At 39.9% G+C, this 22,369-nt stretch overlaps 2 protein-coding genes, 1 long non-coding RNA gene and 1 other non-coding gene across 8 annotated transcripts in view; 2 read left to right on the forward strand and 2 right to left on the reverse strand.

Annotated features, from left to right (window-relative positions):
* Positions 1-369: 369 nt before the first annotated feature.
* On the forward strand, positions 370-9,395 carry LOC145548470 (uncharacterized). The gene is made up of 2 exons (XR_014084481.1): positions 370-478; positions 6,994-9,395. It is a non-coding gene; the product is annotated as an uncharacterized LOC145548470 (long non-coding RNA).
* On the reverse strand, positions 465-7,197 carry LOC103480708 (NACHT, LRR and PYD domains-containing protein 12-like). The gene is made up of 6 exons (XM_008435863.3): positions 6,900-7,197; positions 4,039-5,752; positions 3,176-3,259; positions 2,936-3,019; positions 1,982-2,059; positions 465-1,898 (listed from the first exon to the last, which is right to left on the reverse strand). Exons 1-6 carry the CDS (start codon positions 7,195-7,197, stop codon positions 1,580-1,582), a joined length of 2,577 nt encoding a protein of 858 aa, XP_008434085.1. The 3' UTR covers positions 465-1,579.
* On the forward strand, positions 519-592 carry trnai-aau (transfer RNA isoleucine (anticodon AAU)). Its single transcript has one exon. It is a non-coding gene; the product is annotated as a tRNA-Ile (tRNA).
* adamtsl3 (ADAMTS-like 3) overlaps positions 7,542-22,369 on the reverse strand; it is a 126,764-nt gene continuing 111,936 nt past the window's right edge. For 4 of the 5 annotated variants that reach the window (XM_081598904.1, XM_008435859.3, XM_081598905.1 and 1 more), the window contains 11 exons: positions 20,061-20,190; positions 16,841-17,051; positions 16,562-16,741; positions 16,324-16,477; positions 15,136-16,144; positions 14,920-15,047; positions 13,639-13,750; positions 12,521-12,734; positions 12,329-12,438; positions 12,021-12,241; positions 7,542-9,792 (listed from right to left, as the gene is read on the reverse strand). In XM_081598904.1, coding sequence (XP_081455030.1) covers positions 9,683-9,792; positions 12,021-12,241; positions 12,329-12,438; positions 12,521-12,734; positions 13,639-13,750; positions 14,920-15,047; positions 15,136-16,144; positions 16,324-16,477; positions 16,562-16,741; positions 16,841-17,051; positions 20,061-20,190 — 2,579 coding nt within the window. In that variant the 3' untranslated portion in view covers positions 7,542-9,682. The remainder of the gene's footprint in view (positions 9,793-12,020; positions 12,242-12,328; positions 12,439-12,520; positions 12,735-13,638; positions 13,751-14,919; positions 15,048-15,135; positions 16,145-16,323; positions 16,478-16,561; positions 16,742-16,840; positions 17,052-20,060; positions 20,191-22,369) is intronic. The other variant, XM_008435860.3, reaches the window with a different exon arrangement.

The raw sequence follows: 22,369 nt of genomic DNA on the forward strand, positions 1-22,369 counted from the left end.
AGAAAAAATAAAAAAATAAGACGAAACATGAAATACCGTTCAACGTATTTCATGTTTCGTGAAATAAAGTCAAAGTTTCACACCTTAAACAAACCATTAAAATAGTGTATTTGATGACGGCAAAAATAAATTTTACTCATGGCTTTTGGTTTAAATATCCCAAGCCAATATTAGTGGCCATCTTTTGGTCACCCATTTGAAAACTTCTTAGAGGCACCCATGTATGAAATATGACAGGTTATGGTCAAAAACAACGAAAATAATGTATTCACATAACTTTCCCTACAGTCTTTGATTTAATTTGGAAAATAAGCAAAAGCACATCCGGTCAATGGAGCGGGAGCAGAGGTGCTGTTACTGTCAGAGAAATGTCGATATTTGGAAAACAGCATTGAAAAAAACGATCCTGCTGGGTGTCTGGCGCCGAAACAATAAACAACAAAATAGAACACCAACCCAGGAACGCCTATATCAGCAGGTATATATATATTTATGTCAGGGGCGACCTAGATACATAAGGCCGGTTAGCTCAGTTGGTTAGAGCGTGGTGCTAATAACGCCAAGGTCGCGGGTTCGATCCCCGTACGGGCCACAACCTTTTTATGGAAATACTTTTCCATTGAGGTATCTCTGAATGTAGTGCGTGTCCTCCCTCTGGTTTGGTTGGCCTATAAATGATGCATATAATCCTTCCCCTCAATCAAAAATTACGTTGCTCAGGCATAATATCTCGCTCACCTCCCTAAAGTCAAAATGTCAAAGTTGCTTGTAAAAAAATGAGTACAGCTTTAGCAGCAGTGACCTGAAGTTGTCATTTTATAAAGTCTGTAACGTCATTGTGATTTTTTTCTTTCAACACCACTTCTTTCCTTGCATACCCCAGCTTAGGTCACGTATTGACAGATGGGCTTATTTTTGATCATATGATAATTTTAAGCCATAACACTTGGCAGTTGGTATAAGGCGTTTCATCATATAATGTGTATGGTTTTCTCTAAATTTGGTTCTGTGACTCAGGTTTTGTGAGTCATTCAGATGCAACTTTGAAAACCAACATGACAGTACTGAAATCTTTTAAAACATTTTTCCTCCTAACAATCCCTCCAAATAAGTCCTAACTTGTTCTGACTTTTTCTTATTACGTTGCGTTGAACTTTTAACATTTTTTATACTTACTGAAGCTTGCTGAATCTAATCTGGGACTACATGTATAGAGGCATTTATACTGGCTGATCACAGGAAAATGAAATGTGTGTTATTACCTAATTGCTACTTTTCATTCTTAATCCCATGAAAGTAGCAAGGATGCGCTTACTTTTCCACATGGCTTTGCTTCGGTGGTGTTTCTTTCTAAACACTTAGGGGATTTTTGGTGTGTATTTGTTTAAACAATTTTATAATCTGGGAAACTTTCCATTGTGATTGGGTATTGCTCCACTCCTATCTGGGTCATTTTGGCACACAAAAATTTGTGGTCTAGTGTTAATCATTAAAAGAGAAAGTAATGACGTCGTCCCGTGTACCATTCATTTTCATTCTTTAGTCTTTCATGAAACAATTAGCCGGAACTAAAACGATCTCAGAGATTTAAAAGATTGTCAAAGTGTTGGAGTTTCTTGCGCATATCCTCCTCCGTGCAGCTCTCTATCCGGCTCTTGATAAGCTGCGACAGTTGACTGTAGAAGGTCTTTGCCCAGTGGAGCTCCAGCCAGTCATTTGACATGTTGCAAACTTTGTGGAGTACCGTCGCTAGCTTCTCATTGCTGCTGACCTGGCAGCGCCTAAAAACCCATTCCCCCCACTCTTGCCACAGTTGTTCATCTGTAAAATTTACTGTGATGCTCTCCTGGCTGCACAGACTCTCCGAGTCGGACTCGTACAGGTTGTTCCATATGACCCTGAAAGAAGAAGAGGAAATAAAAGAAAAAAGCTTTAGAGTTCTGTACATTGAAAAAAAAAAACAGATTTTAAGCTTACTTACACAATTATTTGCAGTGGATCAGGCGTCAAATCAGCGAGTGACAGCAGACCTCTGTGACTAATTCGGTTGCCTTCCATCCTGTGGGAACAAATGATTAATTCATAGGTATTCATACACCTTTACGTGAAGTTTTTTCATATTATAGCAGTGTGTGTCACTGTGATTTTTTTAAAATGATAAACCAACACAAAGTATTTATTGCATGATTCATAGTTTTCCATTTTTTCCTTCAAATAAAAACTGAAAACGATATTGTGCCCAAATAGGCCCCGATACCCCTAAATAAAATCCAGTGCAATAATATCACCCGATTAGTAAAGAGAATCCACCCGGGTGTAATTTAATCTCAGGATAATCCAGCTGTTCTGGTGGAGAAATTTAAAGCAGGGTTAAGTTATAAATAATATTCTAAAAAAAACACACAAAAAAACCACGTACTATTTGTTTCATTATCTGAAAACTGAAACATATCAGGATTCTGCCTAAATTTACAGGTCAGGCAAGGACAGTTTTCAGAAAATTTTGAAAACCATGTAAATTTTCCTTCCATGTCACATTTATGCTCCACTTTGTGCTGGTCTATCACTTCAAATCGCAATGAAATACAGTAAAATATAAAAATAAAAAATTAAAAAAAATTTAAAATTAAAGATGTCTGAAAACTTTTGCAAGGCACTGTTAGCTACATGAAGTTTTAAATAGGTCAGTAGGTACATGAATCAACGTGCAGATTCTGTTCCCTTTTCTCTGCGTCTCTTTTGGCTACTAAAAAAAAATATACAAAATTTGTGAGAATATTCAATATTTTAATTTGACTGGAAAAAAAGAGAAGTTAAGGGAAAACAAGCTGTTATACCACATGCAACAGGATATTTCTCATTCTGTTGATCTGCTTTCACTTCTCTAAAATGCTTTACATAGTATTATGTGTCAACACTACAAGTTTTGCCTTACCACAATTCTTGAACCCTTTTTTTCACCCGAATCGCAGTGCAAAGAGCTTGCAGTTCTTCGTCACCGATGTTTGTCCATCCAAGCCTGAAAAAAGAACAGAACGAGGGACATTGTATGAGTGAGACCCTGTTGATGAATTAATTCAGTCAGAAAAGCTTTTGCTAGTGGTTGCTGTTTGAAATTCTAAGAAAATGAATTCAGGTGTAGCAGCTAGCCGTGTCCGGATGAATGAAATCTTACCCGAGGTGGGTGAGGTTTTCCGAGACCTTCACCACGTCTGCAACGACCTGAACCGCGTCCATGTCTAAATTATTTTCTCCAAGCCTTTGGAATAAAGAGAGCTCATTAGTGGAGCAGCAAGTGCACATGTTTTGGCACGTGGAAGTAAATCTAATGCCTTGTAAAGAAAAAAAAAACATTCTCACCCATTAAACCTTTTCACTTTTTCACGTTGCAACCACAAACTTTAACGTATTGTATTGGAACTTTATGTGTCAAATCGAAAGAAAATATAGCATGTGAAATGGAAGGAGAACGGAAGGAAAATGGTAGTCAAAAGGTTTTATGACCAAAAATAGAAAAAGTGGGATATGTTTTTTTATTGTGCCCCCTTTTCTCTGGTTACCCTTAACAACATCTAGTGCAGTCATCAGTGGTAATTTAATAAGTCTGATTTATGTTTCTTCTGAGTTCTGCCATGTCTCCTGTATAACTTTCTTCTTGCTTCTCTTCCGCAGAGGCAATGTTTGTACGCACAAGTATTAGTTGCTCTGCCCACAGCTCAGGATATTGTTCAATAAGCCAACTTTGCATTGAACTTTCCCAAAAACACTTTGGTTTTCGTGACCTTTCAGCTGTGTTCCTTTATCTTTATGCTAATTCTTACTCGCTAACAAGACTCCGAGTCCTTCCTAGTGGAGCTCAATTTATACTGACTATGAATTACACACTGTAGTACCAATAACTGAGTCAGAAAAAAAGGGGGATGAAAATAAATTCAACAGGTTTCTGGGACAAAACGGGGAAAACGTCACGCTGGGCAGAAGATGCATTTTCAACACCTGCAGTAGTTGCAGGTGAGCTGAATGTCACCTGGCACTCACCACAGTCTCTGACATCTATGCAGAAATGGTTGAATCTCGCTCAGAGAGTCACAGTTCACTCCAGTTCCTGTAAGATCCAGTTCTGATAGTATTTTACCTTCTGTGAGGGCTAGGAAATACTTTATGGCATTATGGTCCATTTGAGCGAGAGTTTCGTCGCTGACATTTACTCTAAGTAATTCTGGGAGAGCTGGCAGGGTCATTGAGGAGTCCTGTTGCTCAAACAAACAATGTAAGCAGTTCAGAATATGGGCTCCGTTCTCACAAAGAACTGCGAGATCTGTTGTGATCTTCTGACGGTACAGCTCTACTTTTTCCTCCCGGCAGTCAAGTCCCACTTGTCTCGACAGGAAATTGGAATTCCGATCTGAGAGGATTCCAGACAGGAAGCGGCTGAAGAGGTCCAAGTGTCCATTGTTTTGGTTGTCACTGCTCTGCATTGCATCAGGCAACGGTTGATCCGTCACAGCGCAGTAAAGAGCAGCAAAGAACTCCTGAACAGTGAGGTGGGCAAAGGAGAAAACCTCTTCAGTGCAGCCGGGCTCTTGAGCAACTGTCGTGTCAAGGAAGGTACTAACCAGGCTGCATCCCTCTAGCCCGGCCACATCTTGGTCGCTGCTGTAGAAGAGCGTTTGATGCTCCATTAGCTTCTTAAAGGCAAGTCGACCCAGCTTTAACACAATATCAGACAGCTGCTGGTTGGTTTTTGCTCCTTGGTCTTCAGGACCCGTCTTCGTTCTTGACTGGGTGTGAGAACGGAGCAAGGCCACCAGATATTGCACATAAATGTCCGTCATGGTCTTTGGGCTTTCCCCACAGAGCTCTTTGGTCTCATTGAGGATGCAGCACACAATGGAGCAGAAGGCAGGAATATAGCACAGTGTCAGCATTAGTTCATTTGCTGACACCGTTGAAAACATTCTGTCAGCCACAGCAGCATCCTGGAAATACCTCAGGAAGAAGTCCTGAACTTCATTTATGGAGAATCCGGCAATGAGCACATAGCGATCGATGCATCTGACAGGGATGTGGTTGATAGCCGTAGGCCGGCTTGTGAGCATGACAGAGGCTTTGGGTAGCAGCTCACCCTGCAACAAACTCCCCAAAATTTCATTCACCTCTGCATCCTCCTCTGGCTCGGACACGAATACGTCAACGTCGCAGCTCCTGTAGTGTCGGAACTCGTCAAACCCATCCAGAATAATTAGAAGTTTGTCATCGTTAGCTAAGATGCAGTCCAGTACTTTAGAGAGGTGCCTGTTCTTACGAAGTACCAACTCTCTGAAGTTTGTGGGTTTGTCAATAAGATTTAAATCTCTGAAGCTCATGTGGATAACAAAGTCAAATCCCAGGTGGTCCTTGTTCTGCCCAAAGTCAAAGAGAATTTTCTGCACCAGAACCGTTTTGCCGATTCCCGCCACCCCCGTCACCAGCACTTTCTTTATTGGACGTTTTTCGTTTGCTCTCAAAAACAGTTCAGCTGGTGCAATTTTCCTTTGCAGCCCTGATTTATGCTGCAGAGACAATCTCTTTTGTCCAAAAGCCAGCACCTCGTGTCTCTTAATCTCTAAGGCCTGGTGTCCGTCCACTAATAGGAGGTTGACGTAATGTTCGGAAAAGAGGATTTTGTCTCCGTGCCTGCTGTTGTAGAAAAGCATGCTCTCACTCCTGCGCCTCAGGACGTCTTTGTGCTTTTGTTGCATCTTCTTGTACTCTGCAGTGGCAAAAAAAGGAAAAAAAAGGTGAATCGTAAATTTGATTAATCGATACGGAGGTATATTTGGTGCAAAAAGTATTAGAGATTGTAAAGTCACAGAGAAAACTCTTATGAGTTTTGCAATAATATATTCAGCTTTCAGTCTTTAAGAAAAACAAAACATTTTCGCCTCTTGAAATTTGTAAGTAGACAAATTATGTTCAAGTCACAGTTTTAAAAAAACCTTACATCTACAGTTTTGCCCCACTTGAAACAAAACAAATAAATCCACATCCAAATGACTCATCACTCACAGACACAAAACCATGTTCACACCTTCAGTAATTCTGCAGTCACAAAATATAAAATTCCAGCTCTGATATTTTTGCTCCTCTCGGTCCAGCACATTTAGAGCAAAACTAATTAACACACTTGTATTAACATCTTCACACAGACGCAGGTTTTATCAGATTTTTATTTTCTTATCAGTGATACAGTTTCGGTATCACTGTACCGAAACCCTGCCATAATTAACAAAAAATGAAGGCTTAAAAACTTCAGTCTGTGTGTACTTCATCTATTTCCCTTTAATTGAGCTACTGAAATAAATGAGCTTTTCAATAATATTTTAATTTATTATGCTATACTGTTAACGTGACAAAGTACAAGCTTTGCTTTGACTTGGATGAAAACGTTAATGTGGAGAATAACTGGTGATAAGAAAGAAAACGAGGCTGAGTTAAAGCAAGTTTTTAAAAATTAAGATGAGTTGAAAAGTTAATTAAAAGAACCGTGTAAAGCCACAAGAAATTGTGTAAATGGTATGTGATTGCTGATGTTTTACCAGCTATTTTATTTTATTTGTTATTTACTAACAACCGATTTGGACCTGAAAGGGTATCAACCAAACAAGTGAACAATAGTACAGTGAAATCTGTTAGTTTCCTTTTCTAAATATACAGTCAGCATGTTTTCTTTTACAGAAAACAAAAATGAAGGCTAACCACATGAGGTAATAAATAGCAGCTTTAGTGCATGCATCCCATGTTAATTATATTTAAATAAAGGTAAAGTAAAGCTACATTTCAGCTTTTTAAAAACTCAGAAAAATCTTTGTATATCATATCGCTTCACATTTTCCCAGTTAAAAACTTATTCCCCAAACCTGAGGATGGAACTTGAGGCGCATCCTTGGAGAGCCGCTGATTACTTCTAACAGACAAGAAAACTTTCGCTGCTTCCTCCCCTTTGCACTCCAGGATATCCAACACCTTCCGGACCCTGGCCCGGGGCCCCGGCTGACACAGCACTTCCTCCCGGTCATCCCGAGTGAACGCTTTCTGATCCACCAGCTCCTCCAACAGGGAGTCGATCTGTCCTTCCAGTTCATCCACCAGGGAAACACGCAGCACTCTCACCGCAGTCAGACACCGCTTTTCCACCATCGCTGATGTGAAAAGCATCCGCGGGACAGCCCAGTTCTAATCATCTGACGGTTGCTATTTCTGATGAAGCTGAAGCTGGTGTGTTGATATTTCCTCTAATGTCTGAGAGAGAGAGATGGCTGCATATTTTAAACAGCAGAAATAGGAAGCAGAAGTACCTCTGACATAATGAATGTGAAAACAATGACAGAAATATGTCGAAAGACCTGCTTATTCCGGTTTCCGTGATTTTTGTTGTTAAAAGTTGATCTGTTTTGGATCAGGGCTCCAGGTAAGCCACTTAAAACTTGTTCTGCTTTAAAATTCACTCAAACTCATCAGACAAGATTTTTATTGTTAGAGAGAGACACACGCACTCAAAGTTTTAAAAAGGAACGTATTTCGCTTTATTTCGCAACAAAATCATAAGTAACACAAAGAGTCACCAGCAGAGGTTCCCCCTGCATGCACAAGAATACAATCAGTGGGAATAAATCAACGTCATAAAACACCAACCCAGAAAAAAAAATGTAGATGAAAACTCATGAAAATAAATAATAATAATAAAGAAAAATGAACAACAAAAATATGTACATAACTTAAGACCATGAGCAACATATAGTGACGTTTTTCTCTTGTTACATAAAAAAAATATCCACACCTCATTCGATGACCCAGCAGTTCCTGCTGAGGCCCTCCACCCCCCCGCCGTAAATGATGACTCATTTTGTATCCACAAAGCTAAAAGTGCAAACCCTGCTTATCAACAACTTCTATGAAACTGTGGTTAACTATGAACAGTTCCTACAAGTTCCCACTAGTAATAACCAGCAACACTTCACATTATCGACATGTCAGTGTGACGTCGTTTCCAAATGTCCACAAATTAAAAGTGACACCTGATTAAAGAGTTCACAAATGCTAGGTACTTTTCAGAAATAGTGAAATCCGTTAACTTGTTTGTACGAGACACGGCACCCTTCGCATTTATTAGCACTCCAGTTGAAGAAGTGCAACGTGTAAATTCAAACCGTTTGTTCGTTTATTGCTCTGATTATTTGATGTAGACATGATCCGAGTGGCAGTCATTTGTTTTTCTGAGATGTTTTCTTACTGTGATCAAAGGAAACTTTTTTTTTTCCTTGCCTTTACCCATTTTGAACAGATAGAAGTATTGTCATTTTTGTACTTCAGAGAGACAGGAAATATTTGGCTGTTATTTAAAAACTACCTAGACACATAAATAAACCCAAAGTTGACACTTAAAAAATGCTTCAAAAACTTTTTTTTAAATTGATATGGGTGCCGCCTAGTGATTTTCTCAAACACCTTGATTTCAAAACAGAAAAAAAAAAAGTGCTCAAATTAAAAGCCGGATTTTTGTTGTTGTTTTTTTTTTCAGCTAAATTTCACGTCTTTTCCGACGTACCCAATAAACAGGGAGGGCGATGTATGAAGGGAATTTCTATGTTTAGACGCAACACTTTAGTGGTTAGAGGGACATTTTGAACAACTTTTCATGAAATATTACAAAAACATATAAACAGTTTTACTCTAAGAACAAAATAAAGAAGACAAAAAAAAACTTTGCAAGCCATGTTTTTAACAAGGACTTTGACGAGTTAATAGTGCAAAAATATGAGTATTTTGTCTCAGAAAAACATTTGTTCGCTTAAGCCCCATCATGTACAGCCCTTAGTGCAAAACTCTGCAGGGGATCACTTTCTTTTTATTGCTCTCTACTTTCTATTTTTACAGGATTCACTTGAAATCCTGCTAACAGATGGTCAACCAAAAAGACAGAAAGGGTTAAAATTTCATTCACAGATGGCTGAAACTAATTACATTGTCGTATATTTGCTTTACTTCCATTTTATTAAGTTGACAAGATGGCATACTACTTAAGCTAATAAGTAAGCTAATGGGTTTGCTGGTAATTCTTGGCAGTGAGGTAATATAAAAAGTTAAATATAAAGACCCCTTGTGTGAAAATTGGTTGTCTGTTTGTATAAAATCAGCTGTATTTCCATTGCTTGTCTTTGGTGCAGTAATAAAATCCCTAAACTGACAGCAGTCTAATCACTGGGTGGGCGTGTTATTAGTCAGTGCATCACTGTCTGTAGTTCCTCTTTCTTATCATCTCCTATTGCTATTTTTCACAGTGGTAACTCATCTCAGGTTTGCACAACTTTGAAGGAAATCTGTTAGTGTGAACTTTACCATAAAAAAAATAAAAATAAATAAAAAATAGGAAGAATTGAAACTGAAGCTTTCATTTAAGGCTTCAGTCTTTCGTAAGCTCTCAAGTTCAAACCAAGCACATGACATCCTCAAGGAGGTATAGTCATCCCCACTCTGGGCTTGAGACAAACATTCCTCACCCACTCAGCAACTCTCATCTGAGACGGACCACAGAAGAAACGGCTGTGGGTGTCAAGTTCCTGCCATTTTTAGGACCAATCCAATCCCTCCCGATCTGTCCGAGCTCTCCACACGCCTCGTCCCGCCTCGTCCCCCGCGTCCCTCAGGTTTTCCTGCAGGAGTGGCAGCAGCGGCTCTTGAATTGCTGCAGCGGGCAGAGCTCCAGCTGGCGGACCCTCTCGCAGTACCTCGTGCTGTCACGGCACTCCTCTGCTGGAATACGCAGCGGAAAACAATTATTGCTCGTCATTACGAAATCAGGAGCAGCAGGAAAGACTTAAGTTGGTGTGTTCGGTGTCAATCAGAAGTTTACGTACAGCTTCAGCCGCTAGAGCCAGGTCGTTTTGAGTGATTTTTTTCCAGTAAAAGGGTGAAGTAATCATCTTGAAACTGCATTTTATATTTCTACATAACAGCCTATCATAAATCTCTTTTATCTAATCCAACAATAGATTTTGTCAGAATTGTTGCTTCTGGGAAGCAGAAGCAGATACATTTTGTAACAAAGCCTTGCAGGTGGCCACAAGCAGGAAGAGAAACCATGGAACAATGGAAAACAGCCAAGAATGATTGAAAAAGAAAGGATCAAATACTGAGCAGCAACAGGTGGGAGAATAACACAAAGCTTAACACCAAAATGTCTAATCATCCAACAGAATCCAAGTTTCAATCTGACCCAAACTTTCCCCAAACAAGAAAGGAAGCTGATGTGGGTGTTCAGAAAAATCCAAGAATCGGAAAAACTCAAGTCTGCTTTGAAGAGGGAAACTGTTGGAACACCAGTGTCCTCTACTGGGGGGAAGAAAGTTTGACCTCAACGTAAAACTATCAAAATTTTCAAGCTTGACTGAAATTTCCAGCTACCTAAATGGACAAATGCCCCTCTGAGGAAACCAAGACAAACATCGAGCTATTAGGCCACAGAGACCAGCAGTACTGCATGTTTGAAGTACAGTGGCAGTGTGATGATGAGGGAAAGCTTTGCCACCAGCATAAATTGCACTAAGTGGAGGGAAAAATTACAACTTGAACTCAAATCAGAAAATAAATGTCTGAAACCCAGAGGACAATTATAACCAAAACACATCAAAACTGGCTTTGAAGTAGATCAAAGCCACTTGATCTACTTCAACTGCCTTTGATCTTGCCAGCTGAAGATCTAGTCAGCTAACTTTTCAGAGTTTCAGATAACTCTGAAAAGTTAGCTGTTAGCTAATTTTTCAGAGTTAGCTCGTAGCTAACTCTGAGAAATGTAAAGACTGTGTTTCTAACGAAAGTTACTGCAACAAATCAACAGCAAAAAGCTACTCAATAATTTCCTAGATGTTTGTTGGTGGCTATGAAAAGCATTTGGTTGAAGTGACTGGAGAAACTCATACACAACCAGTTGTTTGCAAAATCCATTGAGAGTATTTGGTTCAAATCCATTATTTCAAGGCCCTGAAGTTCAGACGTCTCTTCTGAACACAACATACATTGGCATTTACAGTTCCTGTCAGAAATGTATACAAACTTCTGACAGGAACTGTAAATGCCAACATATGTGATTTTGAAACATTAAATGATTGTAGGAGTTTCACAAAGTTGGCTTTGTTATGCAAGAGTTCCCTAAACTAACCGCAGAAGTGATATTCAGAGTCATAAACATGGTTTGCAAACTCTTTCTTCTCGCGTTGCGGTTAGTGGGGCATCCGTACCACGCTTTATATTCTCAGTGAGAATCTAAAGGGGAACCCTTCACCCCTCCAACAGTGTAATGTCGAAATTCCACAGAAAAACTAAAGAAAAAAAACAACCTATAAAAAAAAAAGAAAAAACAAGGAAAGCTTGAATTTTTTCATACATTTTTGGACAGTTTAGTAACAAAAACACTGAAAAATGTGACGTATGTTTAGCAACAAGCTCACTATCTATAGATGTAATGGAAAATAAGCGTAACATCAAAAGTATTCGGTGAACCACTTTTGAGAAGGTGCGACAATAAATCATGAGAAAAAAGGCAAACATTTTGATTATGAACTTGCATCAACCAATGTTGTCAGCTCAAAGGACGGTTAAAAATGGGGAAATGTGTCTTTTACTGAATTTATGACAGGAAAGTAAGCTAAACACACAGAAGATGTGGTCTGATTTGGAGATAAATTGCAGAGCAGCAATGATATTCAATATCTGATTTCCAAAGAGAACCAGAGGAGATCATTTGTGGAATCATAGATTGAATGACGAGTTAGGGTCCACGGAAACAAAGGCGAGGTTCGGTCTGCTTGCATCTGCTTTAAACATTTTAACAGCTTCAAATCCCACACTGCCATTCGTCACGCCATTTGTTTTTATATTTGACCATTTAAAATGACTTTGAACTACATTTTAAACTGAGAAAATTACTCTAAAATATTTCACAGCGTGTTAGCATTCAAAGTAAAAAAAGAAAAAAATCTCACCTCTGCCACAAGACAGCATGTTGCAGCGCTGCCAGCTGGAAGGCCGAGGTCTCCACATGCAGTGGTGATCCCGCGTCGTCCTGCCCGTTCGACGGTGTCTGCAGGTCACCTGACGGGACTGGAAACCGTGTCGGCCGCAGGAGGCTGTGCACTGTGTCCACGGCCCCACGTACCAGTAAAGGAAGCACGCATCTGTGGAGCAGTTTCTCACCGAGCTGGGCCTGAAGCGATAGATACGAGGCGTTACTTTCTGTTTGATTAAAATCGGTTCTAAGTGAACAGAGGCTTGTAACCTGAACCCCGTTTACCTCCTGAAACCTTGACACATCCTGTAGGAAACTTTGGTACCGTTTGTATCTTTGCAGTGAGCGTGCCGATGCTGCGTAGCCAAACTGGGACCCACACACCGGCCGTGACACTGAAATTACGTAAGATTGAAATTTTTTGGCAACTTTCTTGGAAACTAACAAAGAAAAGATGTGCTACATGGGAAAACTCACTAGTCCCCAGGAACTTGTGATCCATCTGGCACAGGGCAAAATGTTGCATAACCTGCTACTGGATGGTTTCTTCCCTTTTCCAAGGCACTGCCTGGTTTGTACTTCTCTTAAACGGCCCTCGGGACCCATCATGCAACGAACACGTCTAGTCTGCGATCCCCCACCGCAGGAGGCAGAGCACGGCGCCCATGTTTCCACTCCCCATCTAGCCAAGCTGGAAGGAAAATAGAAAATTTACAGATTGTTTGTACGTCTCCTTTTTTTTATTTTTTTCATTTGTCCCAAGTATATGTTTATATGCACAAAGAAAACAAATGAAGAGTAAACATAATATTTTCTACCTAGAAAACCACGTGCTTAACAAACTGTACCTTCTCTATTACATCATTGCTGTATAATTTTGACAGAGCTGGACTGTATGTAATTGGCTCTGGATCTCAATATGTGATTAAGTCTAGAAAAGCTTCACTTGTGGTGCTTTATGATATTTATGTTGAACTGACTCTGTGTTTGTAATGATGTGAAGCACTTTGAAATGCCTTGCTGCTGAAATGTGCCATACAAATAAAATCTAATTTGATTTGATTTGATTTAACTGAAAAATTGAAGTTAAGAGTAACTGAACTAAACTGAATTGCATTAAAGCAAACTGAAGTGCACTGGGTTGAATTGAATTGATTAGAAATGTATTAAAGTTAATCAATGAGAAATGAATGGAACTGAAATGAGCTAAACTAAATTGGATTTAACTGAACTGAACTACACTGAATTCATTTGAAATGAACTGGACTGCACTGACGGCGCTATCAACTATTTGAACTTACCTGAATTTGACTAACTGAACTGAATTAAAATGAACTGATTTAAATTAAAATAATGACATGAGGTGAAGTGAACTGAAAGGAAATCATTTTGAACTGAACTGAAACAAATTTGATTTCTTCAGAGTCAATCCATCATATAGACATTTAGCCTAAAGAAATTAAATTGAACTGAAATGAGCTGAACTAACTTATATTGAACCGACTGAATTCAATTGAAGAGTAAAGCACTTAACAAAACTGAGGTGAATTAAATTGACAAGAAAGTCAATCAAGCATGTAGTAACAGTAACCGACCTGAGGGGGCAGCCTTGTCCTCTGCAAAGGCCGCCTGACTGGCTGCTGTTTGTCCTCTCAACACAAGGTTGGTCAGTGTTGTTGCCACTGAAACAGCTTCTTTCTTTGCTACCTGGACAAATAATTAAACGGATTGAGATTTATATTCAAAGATCTGCAAACCTGAAAGCAACAAACCGAACCAGGAATGTTATATGGAATGTAAAGTTTTTTATTTCCTTTAATTGAAAACAATACCTTATCTATACAACTCTTAGATTTTTAATCTCTGATAGTCAGAGAAAGCATTTTCCAAAATTCTTCTGGAAGCTGCTCCTCTTTCCCCCCCAAACCCCAACACTGTCTTCTATAAAAAGCTCCTGAAATACCCCAATTACGCTGCCTTTAATAGAATTTGAAGTAAAATATAAGGAAAATAAGGTCGAGCCATTTTTAAGCACTTTTAGACCTCTTTATCCCTTCCATTTAGATTAGCTGGATGGGATATGCCGAGTTGATCTTCTTTGATACATTGCCTGGAATCTGTAATTGCTACCGCATGGGGAGGAAGGGTTCAGCAAAGTCAGGAAATCCTCAGTGGAGGCGCTTTGATGAGGATTCAGTCACTTTGAGACTGATCTTGCTTTTCAGAAGACAACGGTCCACGCAGTTCAGAGACGACCCAAATTCTGACATGAAACCGGACATTCCCCGTCACTGACTCAGCCAGATGTTAAGTGAAAGCTCAGTCAACGTGCGTGTCTGCGGTCGCCCTTGTGTCTGTGCGTTTCTCAGCTGGGAGAAAGCTTTTCCCAGAACCTCCAAGCCCGAACCACAAAAGAACAACACGCGTTACTGTAAACTGGACTACATTAATCTAGAAGAACACAAACTGGACCTGACATTATGCCAATACCGACCTTATTATTTGTTTTCTTGGTTTCCAAAACTGTTCAGAGCAAAGTTAAGAGTGATGGTTTTAGATATCCTTCAAGCACAAAAGTCCTATTAAGTTTGATTGTGTTGGAAAGGAACCTTTCAAGGGTCTTGCTACGCAGAATTTAGGTGGGAAAAAAATAAAAAAATAAAAGAAGTCAGAAGTCTTATATGATGTAGTACTCTAATTGTAATTCAACTGTGTTGCTGCTATCTTTTTATTTTCAGTCATTCAGAAAAAACAAAACAAAAGAGAACTATTGTTTCCAACCAAAGTTTGGTTGTTTGTCGCATAAAGAAGTCAACGGCTCTTAGAAAATGTTTCTCTTTGCTGTGTGCAAATTAAAACCTGAAAAAGGACTTTACTTGTAATCCGCAGCCAAGATGACAAAGATGTACTTCCATGACGATTTCTGGCAGTACATGTGTATAGACCCTCGTCTTCTTTACCTGGAGACTGGATCCTCAGTGAGCCAGAGGCTGAAAGGCCAACTCTGTATTAAAAAAAGTAAAATAAAAGAAAATATCTCCAGCTTGGTGTGAAACTTGAATAAAAATTCCCAAGTGAGGGTTAGTTCATACCTGCTATCAAAGTGCAACTGATTTCCATTTCTTGTCCACATGAGAGATGGTTGAGGGTTCCCGACAGTGTGACACCTCAACTCCAAAGAGGCAACTGGTTTCTGCAAGAAAACCGGTGTCCCAACATGAAAAACCACCTCAGACTGAGGCGACACAGTCGTCTTTTTAGGCTGTTGTATAAACTCTGGACTCCCAGCTCTTGAAATGTGGGTTTTGAGGTTTGGCTTGTAAAGGATTGGTCCGTTTGTGGAGGATTCTGCACCATCTGGCAGGTGAACGGTAGATTCGTTGGCGTCTCCTTGCGTCGTTGCAATTTCACTAAGGAACTGCATGATAAAATGTTCCCCTGGTTGTTCTCCAAAGCCTTCAGAGAGGTTGCGCATGAGCTCATCTAACTTGGTGCTGTCGGTAACAAGCATAGTCGGAATCGGAGAATCAGCGTTAGTCCTGTCATTCTCCAGAGTCAACTTGTTCTTTTCACTTGAGTAAGGTTTGTCAGCAAGGTATTTTTTATTGTGGTAATAACCTTTAAGCTCCAGCATGCGCTCTACAAGGCTGTCATATTTATTGAGGGGTATGGGGAGCTCCTGCATTGTGCCTCTAGTTGAGGTTATACCTGGACGCATAGTCTTGTGTTGCCCACTTTTATTCAACCATGACTCCGGAACTGCAAGCTTTTTCTTGCTGCCGAGGATGTGTAGGACAAAATGTTCTCGTGCAGAGCCTGCGGTGCACGTGTAGATCCCAGCATCAGTTGGATGGACCTGCTGAATCTTCAGAAATCCTTGGGATTTGATGGAAAACTGAGGGCGATTCACCAGGGGTTTCCCTTCTTTAAGCCACTGAATGTGGCCCTTACGGATGTTGCGTGTTGGGCAGCGGAGGATCAACGTCGTCCAGGGCATGAGGTATGCATAACCACCGACAACCAGCTGCAGCTTCTTGGACTTCTTCCACTGGATGTAAACTTTCCTCTGGCCAAGTATGGTGGCATCAGGCTTCGGGGAATCTGAGATGTAATTCAAAAGTCACATTAGTATTTCTATAGAGTTTTGGGTGAGAATTACGTCTTGTTATCACTACACAAAGCCTGATTTACATTCTTGCTTATCTTCTAGGATGCCTTTCTTTTTGACATGCCTTGGTAGTAGCAACAACCTGAAGAGACCCAAACAATGTTTCGCTTACCTTCACAGTGCCTGAGAAAGCATGAGCGGATCCTGATGGGACGGGCCATCACGGAACAGTTTATTGAATTAACAATACTAAATTGTCCATTTTCTCCCTGCTTCCTGCAGACGGCTTGCAGTGTCTGAATGCCGTTTCCACAGGTTACTGAACACTATATCCAAAAATTATGAAGCAAGTTAGGAGAAGGAGCACTTGGATAAGTTAAATAGTTACTTAAGGTCAGAGGATTAGCTACCTGAGACCAGTCAACAGTGACCCACTGAGGTGGGCAATCCTGCCTGCCACATGGACGCTGGTTATCAGGAGCCCTGGATGGACAAAAGCTGTCAGGAAGCTCGAGGATACTGCCGTCCGCCAGCCTCTGTTTGCAAAATACTTGTCTTTTCTGGACTCCACCACCACAAGTCTGGGAGCACTGCAGAGACAATAATGCTGAGGTTCCAGTGCAAAGTACAAGAAACATGGTCAGGATCAGGCATGTTTTATGGCAAACACCCAACACTATGTCCTTTACCTGGCCCCAGTCGCGTGCGTCCCATGTGGGAGGGCAGTCAAAGCGGTTACAGGCTTGGAAAGGACTTGGTTTGGGCTTCTGACACATTTCGTCTTTTAAAACCGCAGAGTAGTTGCTGTTCGGAGAGGGTCGGTGAGTGCAGGTCACAGTCCGCGTCATCAGACCAACACCACACGTGGTAGAGCATGAGCTCCACTGCCCTGCTTCCCACCTGTGGAAATGACATTGAGCAGAAGAGATTTCTTTAAGGCTGAATACTGTCAACATTTTGTGGAACATTAAAAGATAACAATGCAGCTTTTTTCCTCAAAGGTAAAAGCTTGGTGACTGCTGTGTGCATGTTTGTGCAGGCATGCATGGATCACACACATCTCTGCCTCTGCTCGGACCTATTAATGATCACATTTTCACTTTGGCTACATTAACCTACTATAGCTTATGTTAGCAAAAAGAACAGGACGGAAACAAAAGACAAGATGTTAACTGAGGAACCACATCATTGACTTTATTTTTTCTAAAATGATATCAGATATAAATGAACGGGAACTATTTTATATTGAAAATGTGCATTTAGTTACGGCTATTCATGTTGTGACCTAAAATAATGAAGCAATTAAGTTTCAATGGTGTGAACTGAACTAAGAACTAGCTCTGGCACAACACTGTCAAGAACTCATTAAAAGTAGCTTCCACATTCCGGCGGAAGACTGTTTTTGGGTCGTACTTCCAGTACTCATTCCTGTTGCAGGATAATGAACATCTGGTGATAAAAAAATTAAAGAGCAAAAGAGGAAGCAGAAACAAATAACGGCAACAGCGCCTACCCAACAGCATTGAAATTAGCAATTTGCTCTGTACCCACTTATTTGTAGTGCAAAATGGAAAATATTAAACCTTGACTTGCTTATTTTGCACTTTGACGTAAACTTTAAAACTTTATAGTTTGTTACACTATTATTATATTTTCTGAACATCTAAAGATGATTATTCTTCTACTGTTGTGGCCTGTAGACTCAACACATGTGATGCAACACTTTGCTTAAAGACTAAAGAAAAACCTGGTTGTTTTATACCGTTACAGAATCTTTAAAATAAAAAATATAGTTTGTTAATGAACTTTTGACCTATAGACTTAAAGATTGTTTTAGCATGTCATTAGATTTTTTTTGTTTTGTTTTTTTAAAAAGGCTAATTGACTGCTTTTTCTGATCATCTCTTTTCCAGATTTAAAACACACAGAATTATCAAACCAGAACCAAATAATTTGAAGCTATAATTTAGTAAAATGGTTTGGGATCTTCACAAAAAAGGGTTATTTCACCTTGAACTGTCTTGCTGCGGAAATGTGTTATACAAATAAATACATTTTATGGTTGTTTTTGGCATTAGGGCCATCTTAGGTGGAGTACTGCTTTAAAAAGCCGGACTAAGTTATTTCAAATTGAAACCTTTATTTTTATATACAGTACATAGTCACGCCTGCGTGCACACAAATTATGTTGGAGCTCAGTCATTTATTTATTGTCCCTATGACTCATGCATCAGTATGTAAAATAAAGGAAATTAAATTCATGGAAAGCAGAATGACACAAAATTCTCACAGTGTTCAGTAATGTCTATGTAGGTATTATGCAACAATTCATTTACATTTTTCAAGTGCACATGGGGAATAATCTAATGTTGCTGTCAATAGTCATTCTGAACTGGACCATAAACTCGGCTTCAAAGTTAACTTTGAATTTAATCCAATTTTAGGGCGTAATCCGGCAACTTGCTACGGCTTTTGAGGTTTTAGCCTCCGTCCAACACTGCAGCAACTTTACTTTGGGTTTGACAGACTGAGTGATATTTCAAAACCTTGTGTTTGTTTAAGAATCCAGGATCGAGAGGCGGAATGGGAATGAAAGTTGTTCATGGACCGGTACAAACTAAATCTAATGGTCGTTTCCCCTCAGAGGGAACACTATCCAAAGAGTGCAGCTTATTATGAGAGGGTGAGGGGGCCTGGGGGAGGGAGCTAATGGCCAAAAGAAACAGGTCCAATGCAGCGTTTGTTGTGCGTAAAAACAAGACTAAAAGCTTGGAAAAACAGGCAAGGTCAGGCTGCAAGCCTCTGAGTTTTCGGACAAGAGTAGAAGTGGCGGAGCGGCCGGCAACGTGCACGGCGTTAACTTGAAACATGTGGCCTGCCACAGAATCCGCGTACTGTTTAGCCAAGATTTAGATATGTTGAACAGCATGTGGCTTCACAGCTTAATATTTTAGGTAATTAACCTATTTTGTTTGAAGTACAAAATCCGATTACCATTAAAAATGTCAAATATGTAATATCAACTTACCTCAATAAATATAACAACATTTCAGATAGGAGTAACAGTCTAATTTATTGTTTTGTTCTTGTAGGTGCAGGACTTTTGTTGCTTATCAAAGACTAAAAGCTAAAAGTTTTTGAGAGTCTCAACCACAGAGAAGCTTCCCCCTCGATATTTTCAGTTAACTTAACCTGACTTCGCAAAATAAAATCTTCCAGATTTCTACAGCAACACGTCTGGCAACAGTCCAGAAAGTTCTTCTGAGGACAGTTTTAATATTTCCTAGGTATGCTGCCGAACCGCTGACCTCGGATCTCGGTGCGTCAGATTCCAACCTTGTTTCTCGAGGCTTTAATTTCCTGTCAGACGCGAAACAACCATTCGTCTCTGTCATTCTGCCTCAGCATCACCAAGATCCAAGTCATCTGAATTGTGATTTAATTGGCTCAGCTGGTTTTTAATTAGGCTGGAATAATGCTGAAAGTTAGGAACAATTAAAAACCATACCACCATCTCAATCAAGATGAATTTATTCACATGATGTTTTTTTTTTGTTTAGCGTTTCTTCATTCTAGCTTTAAGTGGTTGCATGTGCTTGACGCTATAAAGCGCTGCGACTCAAGAAGAATGGCACATGAGCACCAAATATTGCATATTTTGGAAGAATGTGCGCTTGGCATGCTGCTAATGAGTACAAGATCCCAGTCCACTTCAGTTTTAATTAATATTTCTTTTCTTATATTTTGCCAAATCCCATTTTCCACAAAAAAAAAGAAGTAATTTCCTCTTTTCTTTTATTGCATTCATTAAAGTCTAATTTGACGTCTGTGCTCAAGCCATTACAAACAACTCTTAAAGCAACCTGGTGGTGGTGACCAAGCCTTCTGATTGGTGGGCTTTTACTGTACCTCGGCGGGCAGAGGTGGGTGTTACAGTCCTGGAGGAGCGGAGGGGGCCGACGGGAGCTCACACACCGGCTTTGGTCTGCTGCCTCCCTGGTCTGCTTGTTCAGGCAAATGATCACAGCTTCCTGCACACCTGCGTTTTGACAAAAACATATAAAAGCATGAAGAGGAGCAAATAACCTGATTTTGAATTGCTTTTTATGGCAAGGAATGCTGTTTTGCATATGTTAGTATTAAGTCACTTTATGTATGAAAGCACACATTTGGTGTGAGTCTTTCTCTTTCCCTCTTTCACTCTTTCTACAGATGTCACACACAAAAAGGAAGGTGCTTTTCATGATAGCGGTGGGACAGTCTCGCTTTTTTGATGGCAGGATCTTTGATGACAGTTTGAACACAGACTGGTGATTTTTCCTCGACATGTTAGCTCAGAAGTCAGATCTGCAAGTTATTTTAGCAAACCTCCCTTTACACATATCTAAGTTCAGGACTTTGTGCATACACAAAGCTTAAATCGTCATAATGTGGGTCACCCGGACCAGAATGTAGCCCAGTCCAGATCTGCTTTTCACTGCTCTGCTTGTTTTATAGAAAGGCTGCTTGGAGTATGAAAGAAGTTGCACATTCAGGTTGCAATGGAAATGCAAAATGCATTTATCTCACAAAGAGCGCAGACAGTCAAAAAAGCACAAGGAGTTAATCATTTTAAATGCGACTCATTAAAAATGCTAAATGTTGATTACTTTAATTTCTAAGTATTAGGAATGATCACTATTCCACCCACCCATCCATCCATCCATCCATCCACCCACCCACCCAACCATCCATCTCCTTGTTAATAATCATGATGGTATTTGTTACAAATTTTCAATTCCATCATGGTGGCCATTGTTTACCCATATTAAAGCAACATTCACTGAAAACTGAAGCAAACTTAGCAAAATAACAATCTGTATAATTTGTCAATTGGGTCAATAGCAGAGACCTAAACAATCCCCTAACTTTGAAGCAAAAGCCTAATTGAGTATTAAGCCATTTTCCAACAACCTGAAGCAGCAAAGTGTGCTGCAGAGCTAATGCTAGGTCGCATTTCATCTGTGGAAATTTGTCTTCAGTTGTCTTATTTGTTACATTTTTCTCTTTGTCTGTAGTAATGTTGCATCTAAAAACATTTAAGCTACCATGACTGCATCATGTTCTTTGCTGTTGCGCCTGTAGGCCACACTCCATTTATGTGATTTATCTTTTTCCTTTTAAATACATAATAGTAGCTTTTTTATATATACGCTTTTTGTTGAAAGTAAGCTCTGTTGCGAACCAAATGGCCTCATATATGTAAAACCTTGGAACTGAAGACGGTACAGTTTCTTTTTTTATTGTGTCTGTATTTGGAGCAGCAAGGATGCCTGGAAATAAACTCTCCAGTGACAAAATCCAGGCATAAGAGCGCCATAAATACACAATGGCATAGCTCAATTTTAAAAGAGTAATTTAAGCTCATATTAAAAGTAATCCAATGCAAGCATAAAGAAGGCACTTCGAGCGCCACGGTGGTGTGATGGTCCACAGAAGCACAGCCCTGGGGATGGGTTTTTGACATGAGATACGTCTCTGTAACCATCCTCCAATGCCCGCTACTTGAATTTTGGGGAGTGTATGCACACACACACACACACAGGCACTGGCAAATGCCTGTGTGCAGAAATAAATTTGTGACTATGCTGGATGTGGACATGGGGAGATTAAAGTAAGCCTTGGCTTGTGTTGACAGGATGTTTGGGGAAACCGTTTCAGTGCAGGACAGCTTTTACTGCTGCTGTGAGCGATGGGGACTTATGACCTTTAAGGTTAAATGTGGTGTTTACTTTCTCAAAGCCAATTTTGGCATGGCTTTAGTCATCCACTTTCTAATACTGCATTCATTTGGTGTTCCACTAAAATAAATCGGGCCACTTCAGAGACCCAAATGGAGCTTTTATGATTTATAGACAGCAGGAGCAGCCCTGTTCACTGGGTCGCATTTAGGATTAATAATAAAATGTTCAATGAAAACATCTCTCAACAACGTCTGAGTTTCAACTTGTTGTTTTAAATAGTTCCTCATCCTCAAAGAAAGAAGTGAGCATTTGTTCTACAAAGATTATCTATACAGGAAACATGCGTGAGCCTCAGAGAAGGACACAATGGATTGATTAATATTTCCTAATTAAGTTTACTTAGTTTATTTTTTTCCACATTATTCTCAGACTTTAGGGAATAAAACCCTAAACACTTTGATTGTTTGGGTTTTTTTGGCGAGGGAGAGGTGTCAG

Source organism: Poecilia reticulata, chromosome 18 (assembly GCF_904066995.2).
Source record: "Poecilia reticulata chromosome 18, P_reticulata-male-v2, whole genome shotgun sequence".
In the NCBI taxonomy this organism is placed as follows: Eukaryota; Metazoa; Chordata; class Actinopteri; order Cyprinodontiformes; family Poeciliidae; genus Poecilia; species Poecilia reticulata.